Genomic DNA, 27,909 nt, shown 5'->3' with positions numbered 1-27,909 from the left:
CCCATACTTCCTATTATACATTATATAAGAGGAGGCTCCTCAACCAAAATCCATTGCCCATAATACTTTTCAAAATCTTCAACACAGTCCACATTCAATGAGGAGAAGAAAGAAGTGCCCTATTATTATATAAAAGTGCATGTACTTCACCACTTGGCCATTTTTACATGTACCCATTTTAACAAGGTATGAGCATTTCATATCAACAAGAAAATTGGGAGAATACAACTCATCAACAGTCTCAACATAAATCTTAGGGATAGCAAGGTACCACAGTAATTCAAGAATTGTTGGCCTACTTAAAAGACTATCATAAAAAAGCCTAAACATCATATTATAAGAAATTATCAAAGAAAACTTCTCTGATATTCTTGAAACAGAGGGTAAAATAGAAATTGAAAGGATTCATTGAACACCATCTGAAAGAGATCCCCCAAAAAGAAAACTGCCATGAGTAATATAGCCAAGTTCCATAGCTCCCAGCTGAAGAAGAAAATATGGCAAGCAACCAGAAAGAAAAAATCAAATATCATGGAGCCACAGTCAGGATTGCAAAGGATTTAAGAGCTTTTACTTTAAAGGATAAGAGGGCTTGCAATATGATATTCAGGAAAGCAAAGGAGCTGGGTTTACAACCAAGTATTATCTACCTAGCAAAACTGAGTATAATCTATCAGGAGGGGGGTGCATGGAGGGATTGTCACTTAATAAAATAGGGAATTTCTGATGAAAAGACCAGACCTGAACAGAAAATTTGATGTTCAAGCTCAGGACTTAAGAGAAGCATAAAAATGTAGATAGGAGGAGAAAACTTAAGAAGTTTAATGAAATTGAACTATTTACATTGCTATGTGAAAAGATGACATTTGTAACTCAAGAATTGCATCATTACTCAGTAAGAAAAGTATACATTGACAGAGGGAGAAGGAATAAGTTGACTACAACAGGATAACCCCTCCAAAAGAAAGTGGTGAAAAATGTCCTTCTGATTTTGCTTACTTTATTCTGTTTCAGTTCATATAAGTCTTTCCCACGTTTTTCTGAGCTCCTTCTACTTGTGATTTCTTATTGCACAATAGTATTCCATTACAATAATATACTATAACCTACCAACTATTCCCCCTAGGTTGTAAACTTAACTCCTTTGCTTTCCAAACTATCATATTCCAAGTCCTTCTGTCCTTTAAAGTAGAAGCTCTTAAATCCTTCTCCATTTTTGTTTTAATTTCCATTTCTCTAATTAATAGTGATTTAGAGCATCTTTTTACTTTGTCTGAGAACTGACTGTTCATATCCTTTGATCATTTATCATTAGGGGAATGAATTTTATTCTTATACATTCATTTCTCTATATATTTGAAAAATGAGGCCTTTTTCAGAGACGAAAAAAATTTACACCTTTATTAGTTCTGTGTATTACTCTCCATCCAATTCCCCATCTAATTTCTAACCATTATATCCCCAAATCTTCCCTGTTTTTTATCAATCCCACATCCCTTCCCTTATCCATTTACCCTCCTGTTTTCCTATAGAGTAAGAAAGATTTCTATGTAATACTGATTATCTCTGTTCTTCCTTCATTGAGTTAATTCCAATAAGAATATGATTCACATGCTTCCTTCTCCACCTCCTCCATCTTCCTCTCAACTTCTAAAAGCTTTTTTATGCCTTTTTAATGTACAATTGTACCTTCCCCTCCTTCAAATGGACTCCTTTTTCTCATGTCTGAATTCTATTTTTTATATCATGAAATCATATTCAACTCACACCTTTTCCATCTGTCTGTGTAAACTCCTTCTAATTGTCTGAATCATGTTAAAGTTCTTAGAACTCACAAGATTTATCTTCTCATTTAGATATATAAACAGTTTACCTTACTAAATGTTTTTTGAATTTTCTTTACTGTTTAATGCTTCTCTTCAATCTTATATTGGAAAGTCAAATTTTCCATTCAGCTCTGGTTTTTTCATCAGGGATGTTTGAAAGTTCTGTTTCAGGAAATCTGGGTAGCTCAGTGATTGAGAGTCAGGCCTAGAGACGGGAGGTCCTAGGTTCAAGTCCATCCTCAGACACTTCCCAGCTGTGTGACCCTGGGCAACTCACTTGACCCTCATTGCCCACCCTTACCACTCCTCCACCTATGAGCCAATACACAGAAGTTAAGGGTTATATATATAAAAAAAGAAAGTTCTGTCTCATTAAATAAGCATTTATTCAATGGATTAAGGATTATTAAGTTTTTCTGGGTAACTGATTCTTAATTGAAGTCCTTTCTCCTTTGCCTTCCTTCTGGAATATCATATTCCAGACCCTCTGATCCTTTTATGTAGAAGGGGCTAAATCTTATGTTTTCCTGACTGTGGCTCCATTATATTTAAATTAATTCTTTTGGGCTACTTGCAATATTTACTTCTTGACCAGGGAGTTCTGGAATTTTGCTATAATGTTGTCATTTTCTTTGATGGAATTTCTTATTACTTTTTATTAATTTGTTATTTGACCAAATACTTTTGTTATTATGTTCCTCATTATCATTTTGATTCTTTCCTCAAGGGTCCTTCATTGCATATAATTTGGGGATTGTGATTGGAAATTAGATTCTAGCATTTATTTTTATCTTCTTTATTTTTCTGAGATCATTATCCCCTTATATATGGTCAATTTTTATAAAGAAATTCACAGCTAAGGTTCTATTCCCATTCAATAATCACCAAAGATCTATCATGTAGTAAGTACTAAGGTATCTAATTTTATTTTTGTTTCTTTTCTGAATCAATATTTCTATGACTAGAAGAGGTACATTGAGATCACACACATATATGATTTCAATATATATTTCTTCATCCACTCCAGGTAACTCTTCCTGTAATTATTTAGATGATATGTAATTTGGTGTATATACACACATCACATATGGAAAAATGGGGAAGATAAATGAAAGCAATACAAAACAGAATTGACCAAATGGAAAGAGGAGGTTCAAATGCTCATGGAAGAAAATTATTCTTGAAAATTAGAATTGTGAAACTAGAAGCTAATGACTTCATGAGACATCAAGAAACAATAAAATCAAATGAATGAATGGGGGGGAAGAAAACATGAAATATATCATTTTTAAAAAACAATTGACCTTGAAAATAGATCCAGGAGAGAAAATTTTAAAATTGTTGGACTTCCTAAAATCTATGATAAAAAACCTGGACATCATATTACAAGAGATTATCCAAGAAAACTGTCCTGATTTTCCTGAACAAGAGGGTAAAATAGAAAGTGAAAAAACCGCAGATCACCTCCTACAATAAATCCCCAAATGCAACTCTCAGGAATGTTATAAACAAATTCAAGTGTTCCCAAGCCAAGGAGAAAAAACTGCAAACAGCCAAAAAGAAATAACCCAAATACTGTGGAGCTACTGGAAGGATTGCACAGGACTCAGCAGCTACCACATTAAAGGATCAGAAGCATAGGAATATGTTATTCTGGAAGGCAAAAGAACTAGGTTTACAACCGAGAATCACCTACCTTGGAAAACTGAGTTTATTCTTTTAGGGGGAAAGTGGTCATTTAATGAAATAAAAGAATTCTAAGCACTTCTGAAGAAAAGATCAGAACTAACTAGAAAATCTGATGTCTAAATACAAAACTGAAGAAAAGTATATAAAGGTAAGAAAGAAAATTTAAGGGATTCCATAAGTTTAAACTATATTCCTATGGAAAAAGATTATATTTGTAACTTTAAATTTTTTTCTCAGTATTAGATTATTTAGAAATAGCATACACAGACAGAAAGTAGTAAGATGCTTAGGTTGATATGATATGCAAAAAAAATCAAGGGGTAGAAAGATGATTGTAGTGAGAGAAAAAGGAAGGGAGAGGTGCAGTGGGGTAAATTATCTCACCTAAAGAGGAGCAAAAAATATTGCAGTGGAAGGGATGATGAAGGTGCTTAAACTTTACTCTCATTGTAATTGAGTAATTGAGGCTCAGAGAAGAAATAACAACCATACTCACTTGGGCATAGAACTTTATCTTATCCGATAGAGAAGTAGGAGAGGAATCATGCAAGGGGGTGGTATAATAAAAGAGAGGAAAAAGTAAGGTGTGATGATTAAAAGCAAAATATTTTTGAGGAGGAATTAAGTGAAAGGAGAGAAATAGGCAGTATTTGAAAGCAGAAAATAAGATGAAGGGGAATACAAAGCTGGTAATCATAACTGTGAATGTGAATTGGATTAACTCCCCGGGAGTGACACCGCACTAGATGAGGACTCCAAGGAATAAAGGAAATTGGGGAACTTATATACCATTTGGGAAGATCCAGGGGCTGGGAGAGATGATTGACATTATACTGACAGGATACAATCAAGCTTGGGAAAGGAATCATAGCTAGAGGCTAGGGTGTAGGGAAGGGGCTGCTAACACAATGGATTCTAAAGGATGGTCCCTGCCCAGGTGTGTACTCCTGGGTAAGGGTCTCAGAAACAATGGGGAAGACTACCCAAGACAAAAGGGTTTGTATTTAGCATTTACCCCGGGGTCCATTATTCAGTCTGCAACTGCTAGTCTGAGATTCCCTTCAGGGTGGATTCTCATGGGAACAGGAAACAGGGAACAAGCACAAGCTTTGGGGTCTCCAACCTACAAGCTATTTCTAAAACTTGGGGTTCATCAGATCTCACTAAGCCACAAGTTTGGGGACTCTAGATTCCATGTCGACAATTATAAGATGTAAAATGAATGATTTTGATTATATTAAATAATTTTTCATTTAAAAGGTTTTGTACAAACAAAACAAATATATCTAAGTTCATAGGGGGAACAACAAACTGGGGGACAGCTTTATATGGCAAATTTCTCTGATAAAGGTCTAATTCCTCAAATTTATAGAGAATTATGTCAAATTTATAAGAATACAAGTCATTCTCCAATTGATGAATGGTCAAAAGATCTGAACAAGTAATTTTTCAGATGAAGAAACTGAAGCTACCCATAATCATACGAAAAATTGCTCTAAATCACTCTCAATTAGAAAAATGCAAATTAAAATAACTCTAAGTTACTATTTCAAACCTATCATATTGCCAATATGACAGTAATGGAATGGAATAAATGTTGGAAGGGTTGTGGCAAAATACAGACACTAAAGCTTTGTTGTTAGAGTTGTGAACTCATTCAAACCATTCTGGAAGGAAATTTGGAACTATACACAAAGGGTTATAAAACTGGCATACCCTTTGATCCTGTAACAATACTGGGTCTGTATATCAAAGAATTAATTACAAAGTGGGGAAAGGACATACTTGTACACAAGTACTTAAAGCAGCCCTATTTGTGGTGGCAAAGAATTAGAAATTGAGAGGATGTCCATCCAGTGAGTAATGGCTAAACAAATTGTGGCATATGTTGGTGATGGAATACTATTGTACTATAAGAAAGGACAAGTTGAATGATTTCAGAAAAAGCTGGAAAGATCTACATGAACTGATGCAGAGGGAAATAAGTAGAACTAGAAGAACATTGTACACAATAACAGAAATATTGTGAAATGATCAACTGTGAAAGACTTAGCTACTCTCAGCAATACAGAGATCTGCAACAATACTGAAGTACTTACAGAGAAAAACTATTGTAATCAGATGCAGATCAAAGCATACTATCCTTTACTTTAGTTTATTAAGGATTTTATTTTGGAGTTTTGATTTTGTATAAGCATTTTCTTACAACAATGAACAATATGGAAGTGTATTTTGCATGATAATACATGTGTAACCCAGACCAAATTGCTTATCATCTCCAAGGGAGGGAGCGGAGGAAAGGGAGAAAGTGAGATAATTCAAATTTAATAATTTCTGAAAACATGTTGAAAATTGTTATTACATGTAATTGGGAAAAATATCTTTCAAAAGGCATTCTTATACTTCTCCAGGGCTGTGTTTTTCATAGGTCCTCCTTCTTGCCAAAGGATTCTGCTTCACCTAGTTTAGTCCTTTTCTTAGGTCTTTCTGAACAGCCACTCCCAAAATGAAATATTGAGTGATATTTTCTTGTAGCTTTTCCTTTGCCACTAACCCCATTCACAGGCTGAAAGTACCCAGGTTCCTTCTCTATTTCCTTAGGGATTTGTTTGCTCCAAGCTTTTGACCTATTGTGCCTTATATATTCCTACATTTTTGTAAGATTCTGTGGTCCTTCTCTATAGCTCTGTGTTACAAAGAAAATTCTATAGGGAATTCTCCTTATTTCTCCAGTTAGTGGGGAATTTTAGGATTAATTGGGGCTTTTGTGGGAGTAAAAGTAAGGAATTTCTCTAGGTCCTAGAATATTACCTTCTTCCCACAATTAGCATGAAGAAAGACTTGAACCCAGACCTTTGAACAACAAATTCAATCTATTTACATTGCAAATATATGGTGGTACAAAGGAAAGGGTAGAGATATGGGATGTTGAAGTCAGGGAATAATGAAAAGTGACAGTCAAATTCAAGAATACAAATTAAAACCACAGGGAAAGGCAAAGTTCCAATTCTGATTAAATGAATTCATACAAACACTTGTCTTTCCAGTGGGCCTGGAAGGGTCATAATTGCTGCTAAACAATAATTTGGTGAACTAGATGTGTTCTTAACTATAACATCTACATGTACAAGGAGTGTATTAATTCCATGATATTCCTAACACTTCAGGATTTACTCACTCCAATCTCTATGTAATAAATCAAGTCATCCAGAAAGCAGACGTGGGTATGCCCAAAAACTAAAGAATCTGTTATAACATCAATTAGATGAGAATGGATGACTCTAAATATGCTGTTCATTTTAAGAGTCTATGTTTCAATAGAAGCTTCCTATCTATGTTCTGCCAGAAACAAGAGTCTAGGTTGATGATGCAAGTGAGATGTGCAGAACCAAGAGAATATTGTACACAGAAAGTAAAACATTGTGAAATAATCTAATGTAATGGACTTTTCTACTAGTAGCAATACAGTGATCCAGGACAATTCTGAGGGATTTATGAGAAAGAACACTATCAACATTGAAAAAAGAACTGTGGGAGTAGAAATGTAGAAGAAAAAGATGTGACTTATCATTTGTTTATGTGGGTACATGATTTGGAGTTTTGGTTTGAAAAGATTGCTCTATTACAAAAATGAATAATATGGAAATAGGTATCAAGTTATAACATTTGTATAACTAAGTGGAATTGCTTGTTGGCTCCTTGAGGGGAGAAGGAAAGAAAATATATAATGTAAACATTTTAAAAAATTAAAAATTAAATTTAAAAAAGAACTTAAAAAATGAGTCTAGGTTGAACTGCACAGACTAGAATAGATAAGAAAAGAAAGTCTTGACTAGTGAATATTACTGGAGGTAAGTGAAAAGGCCCTTAGGTAGTGTCAAAATGGCCAGACTGCAGGAAGGGTAATCATTTAAGAGGTGGAAAAAAGTGATGGAATTGAGGATGGTGAATTGAGGTCATTCTTTTTTTTGTGCCATTTGTCACTTTAGATTAAAATGCCCTTTGAGAAATATGTGATTTTTTTTACTAAATCCTTAAATGCTTGTATGACTTGCTTATTCCTCAGAGAGTAAATAAAGGGGTTCATCATGGGGGCAACTGAGGTCACAAGTACTGAAACTACTTTATTCAAAGCCAGTTGTTCCTTCCTAGGAGGTTTGATGTAAATGAAGATGCAGGTGCCATAAGTCATGGAGACAACAATCATGTGGGAGGAACATGTAGAAAAAGCCTTTTTCCTTTGCTGGACAGATGGGAATCCCATAATAGTCTTGATAATATGTCCATAAGATAGAATCACTAACAATAAAGTGATAATGAGTAATAACACAGCAAATATTATGATCATCTTTTCTATGAAAGTTGTATCAGAACATGAAATCTTTAGAAGTGGTGATGAATCACAGGCAAAATGATCAATAACATTGGAGTCACAAAATTCTAGCTCAAGACCCACACTAAGTGGTGGGAGGATAATTATCAAACCAGCCACCCAAGAACTCAGAAGGAGTCGATAATAAACTTTGCTGTTCATGATGGTTGTATAATGCAGGGGTTTGCAGATGGCTACATAGCGATCATAAGACATGGAAGATAAAAGGAAAAATTCTGTTGAACCAAAGAAAGTGATAAAAAACAGTTGTGTAGCACATTCATTATAGGTCACAGTATTGTTACCAGTTGACATGGTGTATAGATATCTAGGAATACAGGCACTTGTGAACATTAATTCTAAGAAGGAAAAATTTCGAAGGAAAAAATACATGGGAGTTTTTAGGTGGGGATCCACCAAGGTAAGGGTAATGATTATCAAGTTTCCAGTAACACACAGAATGTAGGTAAGAAATAGAAAGACAAAAAGAAATATTTGCAACTTTGGATCATCTGTCAGTCCCCGAAGAATGAATATTGTTATCCTTGTATGGTTTTGCATTCCAGACTTCCAACTTCTGATGTACTTACATGTAAAAGAAAAAAGAATGTACCTGAAGTAAAGAGTAGGAAAAATCAGTCAAAATGGGGTATGTACCCCTATAATATGTTAGAGGTATGGATTATATGAAAATTTTGCCACCCAATTGCAATAATATGCCTCCAAAATCCATTTTACCTTCTTTTTTTCAAAATCCATCTTCTTTCTTTCTTTTTTTTTAAACCCTTAACTTCTCTGTATTGGCTCCTTGGTGGAAAAGTGGGCAATGGGGGTCAAGTGACTCGCCCAGGGTCACACAGCTGGGAAGTGTCTGAGGCTGAATTTGAACCTAGGACCTCCCGTCTCTAGGGTTGACTCTCAATCCACTGAGCTACCCAGCTGCCACCTCAAAATCCATCTTATAAGTTACATTTTACTCATATCATTTGTTGCCAATCTTATTTTAACCAGATTTCTAATTTAACCAGATAACTAATTTCTCTGATGAGAATCAACTAAAAAACACATATGTTTTCTTTTCTTATGGAAACATGTACAATGACATTCAGACCACCCTTTCTCTACTGTATTTTATTGATCATCGTTGGTTCAAAATCTCTAAAATGAAATATGTCCAAGGTTTATAATTCAGGAGACTCTTTGTCATATCAGGCAACAATCTTACGTGAATTTCATCTCTTCCAATGCACTCCTCTTTAACCATTTATAACTTGCCTCTCCAAATTACACATGCTCCTCAGAGAATTACAGAATTTCCATGATGGAAATGACCTCAGATGGAACCTAGTCTGACCCTTACCTGAAAGATGTCCCAAGTGTAACACAGTCAATGTCATCAATAACCCAACTCAGTGACCTTTTGGTCAATGATACCTATCACTTCTCCAGGTTATATATTTCATCTGACACCAAGTGGAAATTTGCCTCTTGACAAAATCTTCACAATGCTCCCAGTTTTGCCCTTCAGTATAAAAGAGAATAAAAGTCACTGATTTTCCACATGAGAGTTCCTCAAATATTTGAAGGTTATATTATTCCCCCTACTCCCAATTCATTTTTACTCTTTGTTTTTTTTCTTTTCCAGGATAAACTTCTTCACTTTTTTGAACCTCTCCTATATTTTTAACTCAAGCTCTCTCCCTCCAAGTTATCTTCTTTCTCCATGATTTTGATTTCATTCTGTATGTTACCCAGATATCAACTCATTTCTACATTTGACTAATCTCTCAGTCTGACATTTTTAATGAAGTCCCTGAGTCCTTTTATTCCAGTCACTTCAAGTGTAAGTTATCTTTCTTTGCAGAAAAAAGAACAAAAGCAAGATTTTAGTGGTTCTATTTTCTCTTTGCTACTAGTTACTACCATCCTATTGCCTTTATGCAATATTTTTCTACCTTCTTTGAACCCTCTCTTTCTCCAAAATAGCCAACATCTAAAAAAATAAAACAAAAATGAGAACAAGTTTCACTTCACTCCCAATCCTTAAATGTAGCAGCCAAACAAAGGAAAGCATTGAAGTAGATTTCTACATGCTTATCAATGCCCTCTTTTAAAAAAACAAACAAAAAAACCAACCTTGCCCTCTGTCCTATAATCAGCAATAAATATTGGTTCCAAAGGAGACAAGTGATAAGGGCTAGGAAATTGGGGTTAAGTGACTTGCCCAGGGTCACACTGCTAGGAAGTGTTTGAGGCCAAATTTGAACACAGGGCCTCACATCTCCAGACATTGCTCTCTTTTTAATGAGTAACCTAGCTGCCTCTCAATGTCCTCTTAATAGTAAATCCAGTGACCTTTCTTTAATCCCTATTCTTCTTGATATCTCTGTATACTTTTGACCACTCCTGGATAATTTCTCCTCTGTTTGGTTCTATTATACTGATCTTTTTCTACCTCTTTGATCACTAATTTAGATTCACTCATGAAATTTCTCTCTTCCTTCTTCAACATATACAATTAATGGTGAAATCTTGTTAATCTTCCTTCTAGCCATGTCACCCATTTACCCCACCTATTTATTTTGTCCTCACAGAGCCTCCACCTAATTTAAACCCTAATCACTTCTTTCCTAAACTATTACAAGTACTTACTAATTTGTTTCCTTAAATTTTGGTTCCTTTCTGAACCAAAAAAAGAAAGAAATACTTAATGGATTTTTCTCAAAAAAATCTTCAATGGCTTCCTAGAGCTTTTAAAGAAAAGAAATAGTACTATGGTTCACAATGAAAACCCTTCAAAATCTGACTCTCTCTCTCACACATATTTTTGTATTCTCCTTTCCTATTCCTTTCTTTCATATATTCTCTAATTTAGTCTAACAGGTCTGGCACATATTCCCTATATACAACATTCCATTTCCAGACTCACCCAAGAAACAGGATGTCCTTGGAAGGAAGATCTATTTTATTTTTATCTTTCTGCACTTGCTACCTTAAGAAATGTGTGACATATGAGTACTTAATAAATATTGAGGAATTAAATTGAATCCACTCAATGTCACAAAATATAGAAATTGTTCTGTGGGGAATCTAATGCTATAAAGGAACATTCAAATTATCTTTAGACTCAAAATCTTACTAGAGACACTGACTTCCCCCATTCTGAGCAACTTCTCTTTCCACATTCCCTAATTCTTTAAGTTGAAAAACATCCTTGAAATTCATATCAACTATCACCTCCCACTCATATGAAAGGTATTTAACTCTCATTCATTACTCCTCAGACTAGTCTGAAGGCAGCATAAGTACAATGAAATGCCTCCTGAATGCACTCAGAGGACATGGGTTTTAGATTCTGCCTATGTGACCTTGGCAAATCATTTGAACTACTTGGGTCTTAATTTCCTCATTGGCAAAATCAGTAGGCTGGACTAAATAACCTCTGAAGTCGTATCCAGTTTTATGCTATGGGCCTATGAATATCTCCTTCCTAGGTTCTATAGTTCCAACCTACTTTCTATTCACATAGCCTGTCTACCACTACTTCTCACTGACATAGACTGACAGTGACAAACTAAGACATACATTCAGTCTTTTTGCAAAACTCATGACATAGATTATATAAACATGATGCAATCAGTCAAGGGATTTGTTTGCCTTACCTATTCCATCTTGCCATCAGAGTCATGTTGACTGGCAGGTGGAAGAAATAATCTAATTAACCCTCCCCACTAACCTCAGACAGTTGGGAACCACTTTCATCTCTACTCATACATTCAATGAGGCATCTCTAAAGCTCTGCCTCCTTTCAGTCAGTTTTTGCCTCACTTCTATTTATTACATTTGTATTCATTGAAAATTACCTATACTTCATCCTTTCTCATTATCTTCTTTTATTTTACCTCATTTTGTCTATAGACCTCCAGTATCTTCCCCCTTGAAACTTTTCCTAGAACATAAAGTAAAATCTGTCCTAAGATATGCAGTAGAGCCAGCTTGAGAAAAATCATGAATTAATTTATGTTACATGCTAAATTTTTTATTATACTTAATAATCTCAGACTCCTGGTAAAGTCTTCACTCCAGTTCCTCTATACCTCTTGCTCTCACAAAACTGGACCCCCTTTATTCACTATTTTCTCCTAACTTTTACTTCATGTGTTTCTCTTCCTAAAAAGAACTGGTCTTAGTTAGTGGTTGGGGAGGAGATCTTGTGGTTTAAATACACTGACCCCATAATGAGAAAATAGGACTCATTGTTGGGAATAATTTAAGGTAAAAGGAGAAGGGATGGCAAAGGATGAAATGGATGGGTAATATCATGGAAATAATGCATATTAACTTGGACAGATGTTGAGATATAGTGGAGGATAAAAAAGACCGACATGGTATAATCCATGGGGTCACAAAGTGCCAGGCACCTCTGAATTACTGAATAGGAAAAGATCAATCAACAGGCATTTGCCAGTCATTTCAAATGAATGAATTCAGAGAAATAGTATAATTGGCCATTTCAAGAGGTAGTTCAACTTAAGTAAGGGAATAAATTGAATTGCACCTGGAATGAGGAGTATGATCATAGCATTGTACCAAGTACTCACAAAATTATTTCAAGAGGGTTAATGATATTCTACTTAATAGAGAAAGGGCAACAAATGAAAAATTAAAGATCTATTGTCATCTCCTTTTGATTTCCATCTTTAAAAAAATCACTTTCTATAAACCTGCTCCCATAATTCCATTCTTGTCAAGATACAAAATTTAAAGATCTCATAAATTCAGCAGAAGGAAAATTCATAAATCACTACTGATTTTCTCTTTTAAAAAAATCTAAGTTTTTATATGTGTATGTATATAAAGTCCATATTACTACATGGACGTTACAGATGCACAAATATTAGAGTCAGAGATAACTACAGAGGAAAAATACTTTTAATTGCATAAGAAAAGAAGAATGTTTTGTGCAAAAGCTCTCCCTTCTTGTAGATAATAGTCTGTATGCTTATCCAGTGAAGAAGCTTAAGATGGGATGCCTAGTCCCTTTTTGGCTCAGGTCAATTGTTCTGGTAATTTCATTTTCTCTCTAGGATGGTCTCATATATAACAACTTATTTGCTCCTACCACAGGTGTCATTGCAATGAGAATCAACATTAGTCAAGTATCATCTATTAATGATGCTGTCTTTTTGTTAATATCACCTCTGTCTGTGTCTAATACTAACATTGAGGAATCAAACTCTAAGTCATCAATTAATTATTTTTCCATTAATAATGAAATATTTTCCATCTATTAGTTTTCCCATTATTCCCATATCCAATATTCCTCCAAATTACAGGGGAGTTGGCACCCCTAGAAGATCCTAATTAGCTCTGGATTTTACTTGGCAGCTGTATATTTCCTACAATAATCTCTGAATAATATTTTCTGAGCCTAGAAGATTAAGGCTCCTCTCTTCCAGCTAATTTGATTTATGTCAAATTCCCAAAATGTTGTTTGCTACATTCTGTGATTTAGTCATTTCAGAGGACCGAATTATCACCAAGGAGAGGTAATACTTACTTAGGCCCTAAAGAAAAGTTATTATATGAAGCTGTCATTTGTAGCATAGTAGAGATTACTGTGAACCTGTCCATTTACTTGTTCTATCTTTATCAACCTAAGACCATCTCACTACACACTTCATACCTCATCCTGTTCACCCCTCCCTGGGAAGTAAAAGCCACCACCTCCACAATTACTCTTTCCTTCTCCCACATCAATGATTCTAAATTCTCAGCCATGGTCCCAGCCAGATGTCATTAGGAAGGTATACCTAAATTTGTTAAGTTGACCCGTAATTTAGTGTGGAAGATCTTTCTAGAATGTTTTCTTTTCCAATTAGAAAATTTGCATATTGCAAAGAAACACAATAATACTATTTCAGGAAGTATATAGCACGAGAGTGATGAAGACATTCTTGAAAAGACACAAGCAAGCTCCCTCTGTGTGGAGTGGGTCCTATTATCCTATTGTCTTTAAAGGATAAAAGTCAAAGGCTAAGTAATGTTGAAGAAAAGAAATCACCTCAGAAATTATTATTGATATCATCTCTGAAACATTTATAGTGATCATTGGATTTTTTAAACAAAGAGGTCTTAACCTCTTGACCCCAAAGTGATGGGAAAAGCCACACATATTCCATCTCCACATATTGATAAAAGTAAAAGGATTCTCTTCATACTTACTTTTTTGGTATTGCTTCATATTTTGGTCAGCAGTCTCCCCCAGATGCCATTGGCATGGCCCAAGACTTAGCAGGAATATTTTATTGAAGAAGCATATGTGACATTTTGGACAACTTCACACTTTCAGTTAGGTCTGAGGTGAAACAGAACCCTCTTGTGCTTACATCTCCTAAAACACTCCCAGTACCTGTCCCAGACCTCTCCCTCTTTACCAGTTAACTCTAACCTGATGTTGAATCAGAGACCTTTCTCAATGTAGGAATTGTTGGCATGCACTTGATATAATTGAAGAGAAGTCAGGACGATTAGAAAGAGAAAAGTCTGTGAGGATTTGTCCCAGTTTATGTTACAGAATGTATGATTTGCCTGGGTAGGGAGAAAAATTTCTCTCCAAATTGTACACTAACAAAGAACTTATTTCATCTGTTTTATTCTACAGAAGGTCCATGGGGATCAATTTAGGGCACAAAGGGAACATAGGGAGTTCAAGTTTGAAAGTCCCTCATGAATTTCTATTGTGATGAACTTTGGCAAAAGGCAACTGTGAGACAAGTTCCTTCAGAGAATTGAAGAGGTAATGATAGCATTAGACACTGCAGGTATACAGAATGAGTCAGATGTGAGAAAAAGAATCTGACTCTCATTGTTCTTCCCAATACTGGCTTAGGGTTCTTAGTCTGATTCTTGAGAGAAGCTCATGAGGTTTCCTTGAGACATGTCAGATTTAGAACAGTGCATGGTATCCCTAATACCCTATTTCTAATATGATCTGAAGTTTCTGTCTCTCTTCTAATATATGCAGAGGTGTATTCCCTCGTCATCTCATGTCTAAACTATTACAATAGCTTGTTGCTTGGTCTCTGTGCTATGGCTATTCTTATTACAGGTTAATTTCCTCTCAGTTCAAAGTGATGTTCATTAATTATAGATCTGATCCTTTTGTTTTCTATATTTAATAAACCATGGTGACCCTTTATCCCCTCCAAGAAGAAAGGGAGGTCACAGAAAATAGGTATTTGGAAGGAAGGTTTGAGTTTCTAATAGCACCTAAGCAGCTGGTGCTGTGGGTGGTTTTAGTGGATAATATCATCCTCCTAGTCCCTAAGGTTTGAAACCTAAGAGTCATCTTGGACTCCTCACAATCTGTCATCTCCCATATCCAATTTGGGGCCAAGGCTTGTTGATCACCATCTTTCAATTCTTCCCCTAAACTCTTCTGACAGTGCCTCTATTCTGGTACAGACCCACCTCATCTTATGCCTGGACTATTACAGTAGTTTGCTGGCAGGTCTCTCCTCTCTTCAATGATCTCCAGTGGCTTCCCATCACCTCCAGGATCAAATACAAAGTGCTCTATTTGATACTCAAAGCTGGTCATATCTGAACCCCGTGAGACTTTTTGCTTCTCCTTTTATTGCTGATTCACTGCAGAACCCTAAGACTTCACTAGCAGTAATATGATGATTGAAGCCTTGTACCAGTCATGCAACTTCATGGGAAGAGTGTTTTTTTCCCTCAGGGTTCCAAACCAAAGGAATGACCTGGGATTGGCTCCAACCTCCTAAACTGGGTTCTGGGAACTCTGCTCATACAGGAAGAATTTGAAAAACTCTCACATATGTGATTAGATCTGCAGATTAACAGGCATTATAGAGGGAGCTGGTGATACTGGGCTGGAAGTCAGGAAAATTTAAGTTCAAACCTGATACACTCTAGTTATGTACTCTTGGGCAAGTCACTTAGTTTTTGTTTTTCTCAGGTACCTTTACTATGAAACAGAATTTAAAATATCTATCCCACAAGATTATTGTGATGATGGAATGAGATAATTTATGTAAAAATATTCTAAGTATAATGCCTGGCATGTAGTGGTACTATATAAATACCTATTCCCTTGCCTCCTCCCTCTTATTCTCCCTCTTATTACAGGATTGTGGAAATGACAAAGAAAGCTCTTTCCTTCCTTATTTTTAAACACATATTATATAGTTAATGTGAATATGCAAAGAGTCAGATGCTTCCATCACTATGGATCTCTTCCTTGATTGAGCTCCTGCCCCTTACTTCCATTGGAAGAAAAGTCATGTTAACTTCCAACCTGGCTCTATTTCTAAATTTCTGAGCATTTATATCTGTACTTATTACTCAGAGAAAGATGAAAATTATGATTATATTAGCATTTAAATTGTCTGTTAACAAATATTATCTCATTTTGTCCTCACAACAGCCATGGAAAATATAGATGTTATTATTATCCTTATTTTATTTAACTGAGAAAACTGAGCAGTTAATTGGTTTGCCAAGGGTAATATGATTAGTAAGTATTTGAGGTTAGGTCTGACTTCAGGTCTTCCTGACTACAGTAGCACCTTCCTACAATTTGTGAATTCCTATCAAGAACCTCAATATGAGGAGAAGTGTTTTATTCAGCACAGTGTGTCAAGAATTGAACTAAGCTCTTGGACAAATATAAGGAAGGAAGATAGTCCCTACACATAAAGACCTTACATTTTAATGAAAGAAGAGAATATATAAAGGAAAGTTGGGAAATAGGAAGTACATAGGACTGCTAATGAGAAAATGATTTGAGCTAGAAATGAAGAGAGTATGGGTGAGGATCCTCATAAAATGGATGGTCCAGTCTAGAAAATCAGGAATCTTGAGACAGGTCCTCAGAGTGATAGCATCTCCAGGCTGGGAAGGTTGCTGAAGAGGATGTAAAAAAATTCAGAGAGTGAATCCAGGCAAGAGAGTGAGAATGGTTTCTGTTTCTTATCTTAGTTAAACTGTTTTTCTCTTTCTTGTACATCAACAATTTGGCCATTTTCTCTTTTGCAGTTTTTATCTTTATTCAGCTATTTTCTCAAAATAAAAGTGAAATACCTTATTATTAAAAGTGTACAGAGAATAACTAACTCCTGAAAGCTCTTACTTCTTTTATTATGTGACTTGTTTGTATTTGAAGGGAAGCCGATTGATATTCCTTATATGATCCTACCACATTTAAGAAGGTATCAAGTCTTCAGAAAACAGATATTTTCAATAGATTTCATTAGAGGCACAAAATCTAGAAAGGATATAAAATGCCTTATGTAGTGGGTATAAATAGCTACTTTGAATATATTTGGAGTATTCCAATAGGCAGCACCATTTCTAATATGAAAGTGGGAATAATAAAAATCATTGTAAAGTTTTCATTTAGAAATTTAAAAGGAGTATTAATAAAAAGAATACAGAATAGAATAGAATCATAAATGGCTCAGTGTGAGATGTAAGTTATAAGATCTTAAAACTATTAAAGAGCTTAGAGATTTTTATACATATGGAGAAATAGGATCAGAAAAAAGGAAATTTGAAGTTGTAAATGTAAAATACAAAGCTATGTTTCTTCCAAAAAAACAACCAAATGACCAAAAAAAAAAAACTGAGTTGCTATTGTTTCTTCCTTGTTCAATTTGACCTTTATTTGCTTCTTTACAAAATAGGTAGCATGACACAGGAAGTGGAGGGAGTGGGGTGGCAATATCTACTTTTTTTTGTGAGAAGATCATGGTTCACACCAAACCTAACACTGGTTTTGTGATCCTGGTCAAATCATTTACCCTACCTCAATATGGATTTCTTCATCTATAAAATCAAAGATTCTGACTAGATGGCCTCTAAGATATCTTTAGAACAAAGGCTATTTTTAAATTGTGTTTTCTTCACTAAGCTCTGTACCTTGCACTTTACGAACTTTTGGTGCATGTTTATTGGACTGAATGATTAAATCATCAAAAAGCCTTAGTCAAATATAATATTCAAGAAACCATAATAGAAAACTACATGAATCTATTAGAACAAAAAAGTCAAAATGAAAACATAAAATATCAACCAGCCACTACATTAAAGAACTACCCAATGAAAACTTCCATGTTGTCATAAACAAAATATTGTAAGTGACCAGAAATAAATAAGTAACAAGCTGTTATTAGTCAGGATAACCTGTGATTTACCAAACAACAACCATAAGGGAACAGAACTTGGAATATAATATTTAGAACCCAAAATATATAGGCTTACAAAAAATGAATCATTTATCTAGCAAAATTGAGCATAATCCTGGAAAAAAGTTATCAATCTTTAGTTAAATAGAATAATTAGAAGTATTTGTGATGAAAAGATCAAATTTGATGAGAAATTTTGAAATATAAACAAAAGATTACAGAGAAAAATAAAAAATAAATACAAGTGATCAACTGGAAGGGACTAAACAAGGCTGAAGTGTTTGTCTTCTAATAGGTGGAGATATTAATCTCCTCTCACAATTCTAATAACATAAGGACCATAGATGGAGTTAAATAAGATAGACCAAGAGTAGTTTTATTATAGGTAAAAAAGGTAGGAACAAAAGAAAACACAAGTGAAAAGTGAGGAATATTCATAGAAGAAATTGTTTCAAATGATCAGGGTGTGAGGCTTTTCAAAGAAGATAGAGTAGATGAAGTATGTCATTTTTCAACTTCCTTTTCATCTGTATTGGTCAAAGGAGGGAATAATGCATACAGAGAGCTCAGCACAGAAATTACATTTCTCTCTCAATAGGGAAATAGGAAAGAACAGAAAGCTAGAGGAATATAAGGTAGATTCAAAAAAAGGATTAGTCAAAGAAAAACAAACACTAATTAGAGAGTGAATAGTGAAGGACTTAAAAGAAAAGAGAGTAAAACAAATAATGTGATTGGACTCTGATTGAAGGAAACAGAAGAGCAAAGGAGTAGTAATAGATTGCATCAGGCAAAGAGCAGTAGTAGTGAGAACACTATTTTCAGCACCTTTTTCTTTGTAAAGAGGGGAGAAGAAGCAAAGAAAACAAAAAGTATGAGAATAAGATGGAGGGGAAAACACAATACAATTACAACATTATAAATCAGATGTATTGATGCATAAAATGAAATAAACTAGCAGAATGAATTAGATATATAAGTACAACAATATTATTCATAAGAAACACTTAAAACACAAGATTCCTATAAGGTTAAAACTTGGCCTAGAAAGCCAATTAGCCCTTATCTCAAAGAGCAGAAGTTGCAGTCATGAATTCAGACAACACAATAACATAAAAAGGCTTTTAAAAGAGAGGAAACAACATTATTCTGAAAGGCACTATAGATAATGATTTGATACACATATGAACTGAATATTATCAATCACAGCAAATAATTTTTTAGGATTTTTTGTGTGGCACCCAAGGAGTCAAACCTTTGGGGAAAGAATTAACTATTTAACTATAGAAACTGTTGGGAAAACTGGAAATCAATATGGCAGAAACAAGTCATAGACCAACATTTTGCACCATACATTAAGATAAAGTCAAAATGGATACTGGATCTAAGAAACAAATAAATAACAAATAAACAAATTAGGTGAAGACAGAAAAGTTTGTCTGTCAGACTTGTAGATAAAAAACAATTTACAAGCAAGCAAGATATTAAGAACATTCAAAAATTAAAAATTAAATTAAATAGATAATTTTGATTACATTAAATTAAAAAAAATCCTAAAAAAATTAAAAAGTTTCAAAATAAACAAAACTTTTGCAACCAACAATAGAAGGATAACAATGAATTGGGGGGAAATATTGAAATTGAGAGGCCTCATTTTTCAGATATATGGAGAACTGAGTCAAATTTATAAAAATACAAAGCATCCCCCAACTGATAGTCAAATAATATGAACAAGAAGTTCTCATATGAAGAAATGAAAACTATAATCAAGAAGCAATACTCCAAAACACTTTGATTGGAGAAATACAAATTTTAAAAACTCTGAAATACCACTTCACATCTATAAGAATGGTTAATATGACCAAAAAGCAAAATAATAAATATTGGAGATGTGGCAAAATTGGGGCACTAATACACCATTGGGTAATCTGATTCTACCATTCTAGAGAACAAATATGTAACCATGATCAAAGAGACATACCCATTGAGTCTGTATCCCAGACCTACTGGGTCTATAACCTAAAGAGATCAGAGAAAAAGGGCAAGGACCTACTTGTATAAAAGTATTTTTATCAGCCCTTATTGTAGTGGCAGAGAATTGGAAACTGAGAGGGGTGTCCATTAATTGGAAAATGACTGAACAAGCTATGGAATATGGTTGAAATGGAAAACTATTGTGCCATAAGAAATGAATAGAAAAAATAAGAAAAACTAGAAAAAACTAGAAAAACTTATATGAACTGCTATAAAGTGAAATGAGCAGAACCAGAATATTGTATAAAGTAGCAGAAATATTGAACCACAATTAATTATTAAGGACTAAACTATTATCAGCAAAACAATGTTCCAAGATAATCTCTAGGGATACATCATTTAAAAACAAAACACCAAAAGAAGGAAGAGTTGTAGTCTGGTTATAGATCAAAGAGGGCCATCTTTCACTTTATTTCCTTCATGAGTTTTTTTTTAATTCTACAACATGGGGAATATGGATATATATATCTTTTATATACATATATATGTATATAAAACATGGAATCTTTTTCTGGGAGAATCATGATGTATATGTGGACATTCTGTACCATGTTCCAGTGAGCTAATTGTGTGAGCTGGAGGAATGTTTTTTTTTCTCTTGTCTTTATAGTCAGAACAACTGGCCTTTTCAAAAAGGCTAGAATCAGCTCTAATTATTTTTTTGTTTCATTTGCACCTGAAAGAATTTGGTGATTTTTATTTTCATGGTAAGAAGAAATACAGTTATCATTTAAAAGAACAAAAAGTTTGTAGCCTCCAAGTTAAGAAATCTTACTGTGAACCAACTAGGGAGAGGCCCAAAAAACTGCTGAAAACTCATTCATGCAATGTTTATACCCCTAGGCTGCACACTAAACATGGCAACCTAAACACTACTTCTGGAAGTATCATCACTCCCAATACTAATTATCCCAAGAAATATTTGGCTCACCAGGTGACTTGAATGTTCTACCAACCTGGTCCCCAAATAGGGAGTCTTTGAGCCATTATTAGCACATAACTTGGTTCATTTCTCTGCCACAACTCCAATAAGATTATTTGCCTTCTACTAAGTTAATTTTCCTTCTATTAAGTTAATTTTCCTTCTACTAAGTTAATTAACCATCTCTCTGTGTTTGATGAGCAAATAACAACTTAGTTATAGTGTTTTCTGAGTTGTTTTGGACTCCTTGCTGTGGCAATTAACTTACATTACTTAAAATTTCAGATAAAAGTATTCAACTTAAGGGTTAGTGGCATCTTTGTGGTCTATTTACAATTTCTATCCTTAATGGACAGTTTAAATATTTCAAAATTAAATGGTTTCAAATATACACCATGTTGTTGTTGTTTTAATATGAAAAAAATGAAACTGAAAAACAAATGGTTAGTTCTTACCTTTGAGGTGCTTCAAGTGTAGTTGAACAGAAAAAATAGTATATAAATAAGTATGACTGATTGCAGAGCTATGGGAGTGGGGGAGGGAAGAAGTTGTTTCCAGAAGCAGGAAATTCTGTGGCACAGAAGCAGGACCAGAATGAATAACATAGCTGGATAGTTTTGTCCTATACCTCATACCTTAATACAGTTCATCTTTTCCTTCAGTACAGGAAATTTTCATCAAATTTAGAATAATAAAAACATCTCTATGATTCTCTTATGTCAGCACCTAGGTGATAGAGTCAATAAGAATTTGAACTTGGAATCAGGAAACTTCAAGTTCAAATTCATCCTTGAATACTTAATCTCATTGTGGCCAAGTTTCTTCATTTCTAAAATGGAGGTATTAATAGCACCTACCTGCCAGGGTTGTTATAAGAATAAAATGAAAATACGCTTTTAAAGCACTTTATGAATTTAAAGTTCTATATGAATGCAAAATATTGTTATTCTCTTCATAAGGGCTAGCTAAAGGAAGGAACTGTCATATTTTTCATCAGAATTTATAGATGGTCCATTCATTAACTAGGCAGGAGACAGAAGTGCTCAGAATAGGTTTGAAATATACATTTGTCTTTAATAGACCCAAACAAAGAGGAAGAACTTCCTGGCATGTGGAATATCCTGGACAAAGGACCAGAAATGGGAAAGTTTACCACCAGCTTAATCTGGTTAATTTTAAGGGCATAGGACATATCCTACTAACCAGTAGGACATCAGGAATAAAGCAGATAATATTTTTTTCAACATCATGAGGACAGTTCTAAGGCAGGTTTTTCAAGTTCAGAAGATGTAAGAAGAGATTCTGGGATCCAGTGAGATCTTTCCTAAGATTCATTGGGAGGCCCTGGCCTTAGTCTTTGGAAGTCAGGAGACCTACCTGATTTTAATATGCTGATTATTCCAATGGAAATAACTTCTGAGATTTATGGTGAACAAGAGCCATGCTCTGCCCCAGAAAGAAGCAAGTCATGTTCCTGGAAAATGGATCAAATAGCAGGAACAGGTTTCAGTGATTTTTACCAAATCAAAGGATCAGTTCTGGGGGATTATGTGGACAATATAAGGAAATTTTGTAATACATTTGAATAGTAGCCTGGATGACCATGGCTTTGGGCATACAGAGGTTTTCACTGATAAGTAGTTGAGGAGACCCAGATGGGCCAAAATGTCAATGATACAGAAACAGCAAACAACAGACTTCTGGAGTTCTGCAAAATCATCACATTAAGTTTCCTGGAGGCACCAGAAACTCTGGAGTAAGCCAAAGGAAAGAAAGATACAGATAAGAGCAGTTTGACTTTCCAGGCATAGAGTGCTGTGATCACAGTGAAGTTCAGAATCTGGGGATCCAAAATGGAGGTATTTTCAGATCTCAAAAAGCAGAACTTATTGCTAGATAATAGATTAAGAATGCACATTTTGGAGCTTCCCATTGGACTTATGGGTCAGAACAATACTGTTCCTTTTCATAAAGAACAGAGCAACTGTAAATCCAAGAGTTGCAGAAGTCTCCCCCCAAAGAACCGGTGAAATCCAGCTAAATAAGCTTTGTGCCATCTTATTAAACTGGGAAAGGTCCAGTCTGGGAGAGTCATGGCTCAGCATCTTTAATACAAGTTGGAGATAAGCTGATCAAAGCCCAGTAGAAGTACTTTAGCACAAAAATTGTATAGATAAATAAAGTAAAGCCTAGAGATGCTGGGTGACTTGCCTAAGGTTACTTATCTACTAAGTGATCAAAAAGGGATTTGACATAAGGTCCTCTTATTTTAAATCAAATTTATTTCCCTTGCACTGTATAGGTGTTAAAAAGTTAGGATGAGAAGATGGCGGCAGAGTAAGGAGCAGTTGCTAGATTTCTCCTAACCAAAGCATACAGGACTCCTCAAGGGGACATAAAAACGAATCCAGAAGAACAAAGGAACCCCACAATGGGGCCCAGCATTGAAGGTACGCAGAACCGGGGCATTTCCATGCTGTGAAGGGGTGAAACAGCTCTCACTAAAATGTGAGAGGAAGAACCCCTCCACCACCCTCCATACCACGCGCAGTGCCAAGGCCAAAGCACAAGAGTGAAAGTGGGATTGGGGCAACCAGTGAGTCACTGGCAGCTTCAGGGTTTGTACCTGAGAGCTGCAGGACATAGGACTCCAAGTGCCTAAAGAACGCGCACGGACTTTCCCGAGCATCTGCGTGGGTGAAGACATTGCCATGGGTGCAGACAAAGATTTCGAGTGCAGGCTTGGACCTCCAGTGGGGACTGGTGCAGACGGGAGCGCGGCTATGGAAGCAGCCCCTGAGACTGCTGAAGGAGCCTCAGGCAGAGGGGCAGACAGGGGCAGACCAGGAGGCTTGACCCTGAGGACAAGGAGACCAGAGCTTTCAGGAGCTTAGAGAGGGCAGGCAGACGGTGAGGGTAAAGACAAAGCTGAAAAGGGGCGGGGCTAACAATGGCAAGCAGAGATTACCAGAAGAGGAAGATTATCAAGAAAAACTCTGGAACACTCGACAACTTTTACACAGAGAAAATCCAGACAACAGAGGAGGACAAACAAGTATCCAAACCTTCCCAAAACAATGAAAACTGGTCACAAGCTATTGAAGAGTTCAAAAATAAGATGTTGAGGAAGATGGAAGAGATCTGGCAAAAAAATAACAGTTTAAAAGGCAGAATTTCACAATTGGAAAGTGAGGCAAGTCAACTGAAGACCAGAAATGACCAGATGGAAAAGGAAAACCAGTCCCTAAAGGCTAGAATTGAGCAATTAGAAGCCAATGATCTCTCAAGACAACAAGAACAAATAAAACAAAGTCAAAAGACTGATAAAATAGAAGGAAACATGAAATATCTCAATGAGAAAGTGACAGACCAAGAAAATCGGTCTGGAAGAGGCAATTTGAGAATCATTGGTCTTCCAGAAAAAGCAGAAATTAATAGAAACTTGGACTCCATACTTAAAGAAATTATTCAGCAAAATTGCCCTGAAGTCCTACAACAAGAGGGCAATATAGACATTGAAAGGATGCATAGATCACCCTCTACACTGGACCCAGAAAAGTCAACTCCCAGGAATATAATAGCCAAATTCAAGAGCTTTCAAGTGAAAGAAAAAATCTTACAAGAAGCCAGAAAGAGACAATTCAAATATCAAGGAGTACCAATCAGAATCACACAGGATCTGGCAGCCTCCATGCTAAAAGACGGCAAGGCTTGGAATATGATATTCAGAAAGGCAAGAGAGCTGGGTCTTCAGCCACGGATCAACTACCCATTGAAACTGACTATATACTTCCAGGGGAAAGTATGGGCATTTAACAAAATTGAAGATTTCCAAGTTTTTGCACAAAAGAGACCAGGACTAAATGGAAAGTTTGATATCCGACCATAAAAATCAAGAGAAACATGAAAAGGTAAATAAGAAACAGAGAGAAAAGGAAGAAAACTCATAATTTTTAAATTTGCCTTTTTAAGGGCCTCAGTAAGATCTAATTATCTGTATTCCTATGTGGAGAAATGCCATGTATAATTCTCTGTAGTGAACTCTATTCACTATTATAGCAACCAGAAGAATAATTCATAGGGAGAGAACAGGATACTAAATGGTCTAAGATGACATGGGAGGTGGGAAAGAGGGAGGGGGGAATAGTAGGGGACACCAAGAGAAATCTGAGTAAATAAGAAAAATAGGATATTCTATTATACACAAAGAGGGCATGGGAAGGGGAGGGGATGAATACTATTATAAGAAGGAGAGGAAGAGAGCATTAAGAGGTAATAATCAAACCTTACGCTTAGTGTAATCAACCCAGAGAGGGAAGAGTAGCTTTATTATCCATTGGGATAAAAAACTCTATCTGACACTACTGAGAAAGTCAGAAGGGATAAACCAAGGGGAGCAGGGGTGTGGGGAGGTCAAAAAAGGGAGGGGAGGAGAAGGGGGAGGGAATTCAATAGGCTTTTAAAAACAAAAAGAGGGGAATAACAAGGGAGGGGGCAGAAAGGGAAGTGAATCAAGGGAGGGGATAAGGGATACCAGCTCAAAGCAAACCACTGGTTTAAAAGAAAATAGTGTAAGAAGAAGGGGTGGGTCTTAGGGAGAATACAAAAATGTCAGTGAATGAACAACTGATAATTATAATTCTGAATGTGAATGGGATGAACTTACTCATAAAATGGAAGCAAATAGCAGAGTGGATCAGAAACCAAAATCCTACCATATGTTGTCTACAAGAAACACATATGAGGTGGGTAGACATACACAAGTTTAAGGTTAAGGGCTTGAGTAAAATCTTTTGGGCATCAAATGAGAAAAAGAAGGCAGGAGTGGCTATTACGATTAATGACAAAGCCAAAGTAAAAACAGATATGATTAAAAAAGACAGGGAAGGACATTACATCCTGATTAAAGGCAGTATAAACAATGAAGAAATAACACTGCTCAATATATATGCACCAAGTGGCATAGCATCCAAATTGATAAAGGAGAAACTGGCAGAGTTCAAGAAGGAAATAGATAGCAAAACCATAATAGTGGGAGATCTAAATATTCCTCTTTCAGATCTAGATAAATCAAACCAAAAAATAAATAAGAAAGAGGTAAGAGAGGTGAATGAAGTCCTAGAAAAATTAGATCTAATTGATATGTGGAGAAAAATAAATAGGGACAAAAAGGAAAACACCTTCTTTTCAGCTGCACATGGTACATTCACAAAGATTGACCACATAATCGGGCATAGAATCATTGCAAACAAATGCAAAAGAGCAGATATAATAAATGTAACCTTCTCAGATCATAATGCAATAAAAATAATAATGAGTAAGGGCACTTGGACAGGAAAATCAAAAACCAATTGGAAATTAAACAATATGATTCTCCAAAACCAATTTGTCAAAGAAGAAATCATAGAAACAATCAACAATTTCATTGAACAGAATGACAATGATGAGACATCCTACCAAAATCTGTGGGATGCAGCCAAGGCAGTACTCAGGGGGAAATTTATATCCTTGAGTGCATATATTAACAAATTAAGGTGGGCAGAGATTAATGAATTGGGTATGCAACTCAAAAAATTAGAAAGCGAGCAAATTAAAAACCCCCAGATGAAAACTAAATTAGAAATACTAAGAATCAAGGGAGAAATTTATAAAATCAAAAGTAAAAGAACTATTGAATTAATAAATAAGACTAGAAGCTGGTATTTTGAAAAAACAGATAAAATAGACAAAGTACTGGTCAATCTAATTAAAAAAAGGAAAGAAGAAAACCAAATTGACAGTATTAAAATGAAAAGAGAGACCTCACCTCTAATAAAGAGGAAATTAAGGCAATCATTAAAAACCATTTCACCCAATTATATGTCAACAAATATAACAATTTAGGAGATATGGATGAATATCTACAAAAAATAAAAATTGCCTAGATTAACAGCAGAAGAAATAGAATACCTAAATAATCCCATATCAGAAATAGAAATTAAACAAGCCATCAAAAAACTCCCTAAGAAAAAATCACCAGGATCTGATGGATTCACAAGTGAATTCTATCAGACATTCAAAGAGCAACTAATCCCAATACTGTACAAATTATTTGATATGATAAGCAAAGAAGGAGTCCTACCAAATTCCTTTTATGACACAAATATGGTACTGATCCCAAAGCCAGGTAGACCAAAAACAGAGAAAGAAAACTATAGATCAATCTCCCTAATGAACATAGATGCAAAAATCTTAAATAGAATACAAGCAAAGAGATTCCAGCAAGTAATTAAGAAGATCATCCACCATGATCAGGTGGGATTAATACCTGGAATGCAAGGATGGTTCAACATTAGGAAAATCATCCACATAATTGACCATATCAACAGTCTAACAAACAAAAACCACATGATTATCTCAATAGATGCTGAAAAAGCCTTTGACAAAGTACAGCATCCATTCCTATTGAAAACATTGAAAAGTATATGAATAGAAGGACCTTTCCTAAAAAGAATAAACAGTATATACCTAAAACCATCAACAAGCATACAACAAGCATGTAATGGGGATAAATTAGAAGCCTTCCTAATAAGATCAGGAGTGAAATAAGGATGCCCATTATCACCTCTACTATTCAACATAGTACTAGAAACACTAGCAGTAGCAATTAGAGAAGAAAAAGAAATTGAAGGTATCAAAATAGGCAATGAGGAGACTAAGCTATCACTCTTTGCAGATGATATGATGGTATACTTAAAACATCCTAGAGAATCAACTAAGAAGCTGGTAGAAATAATCAACAACTTTAGCAAAGTTGCAGGATACAAAATAAATGCACATAAATCATCAGCATTTCTATATATTTCCAACACATTA

At 35.2% G+C, this 27,909-nt stretch overlaps 1 protein-coding gene across 1 annotated transcript; it reads right to left on the bottom strand.

Moving 5' to 3' along the window:
* Positions 1-7,500: 7,500 nt before the first annotated feature.
* On the bottom strand, positions 7,501-8,448 carry LOC123250216 (olfactory receptor 6C2-like). The gene has a single exon (XM_044679232.1). The coding sequence runs from the start codon at positions 8,446-8,448 to the stop codon at positions 7,501-7,503; it is 948 nt and encodes a 315-aa protein (XP_044535167.1).
* Positions 8,449-27,909: the final 19,461 nt, after the last annotated feature.

This window comes from Gracilinanus agilis, chromosome 5 (assembly GCF_016433145.1).
Source record: "Gracilinanus agilis isolate LMUSP501 chromosome 5, AgileGrace, whole genome shotgun sequence".
NCBI lineage: Eukaryota > Metazoa > Chordata > Mammalia > Didelphimorphia > Didelphidae > Gracilinanus > Gracilinanus agilis.
Note: the sequence above shows the minus strand (reverse complement) of the source record. Positions and strands in the feature narration are given on the sequence as shown.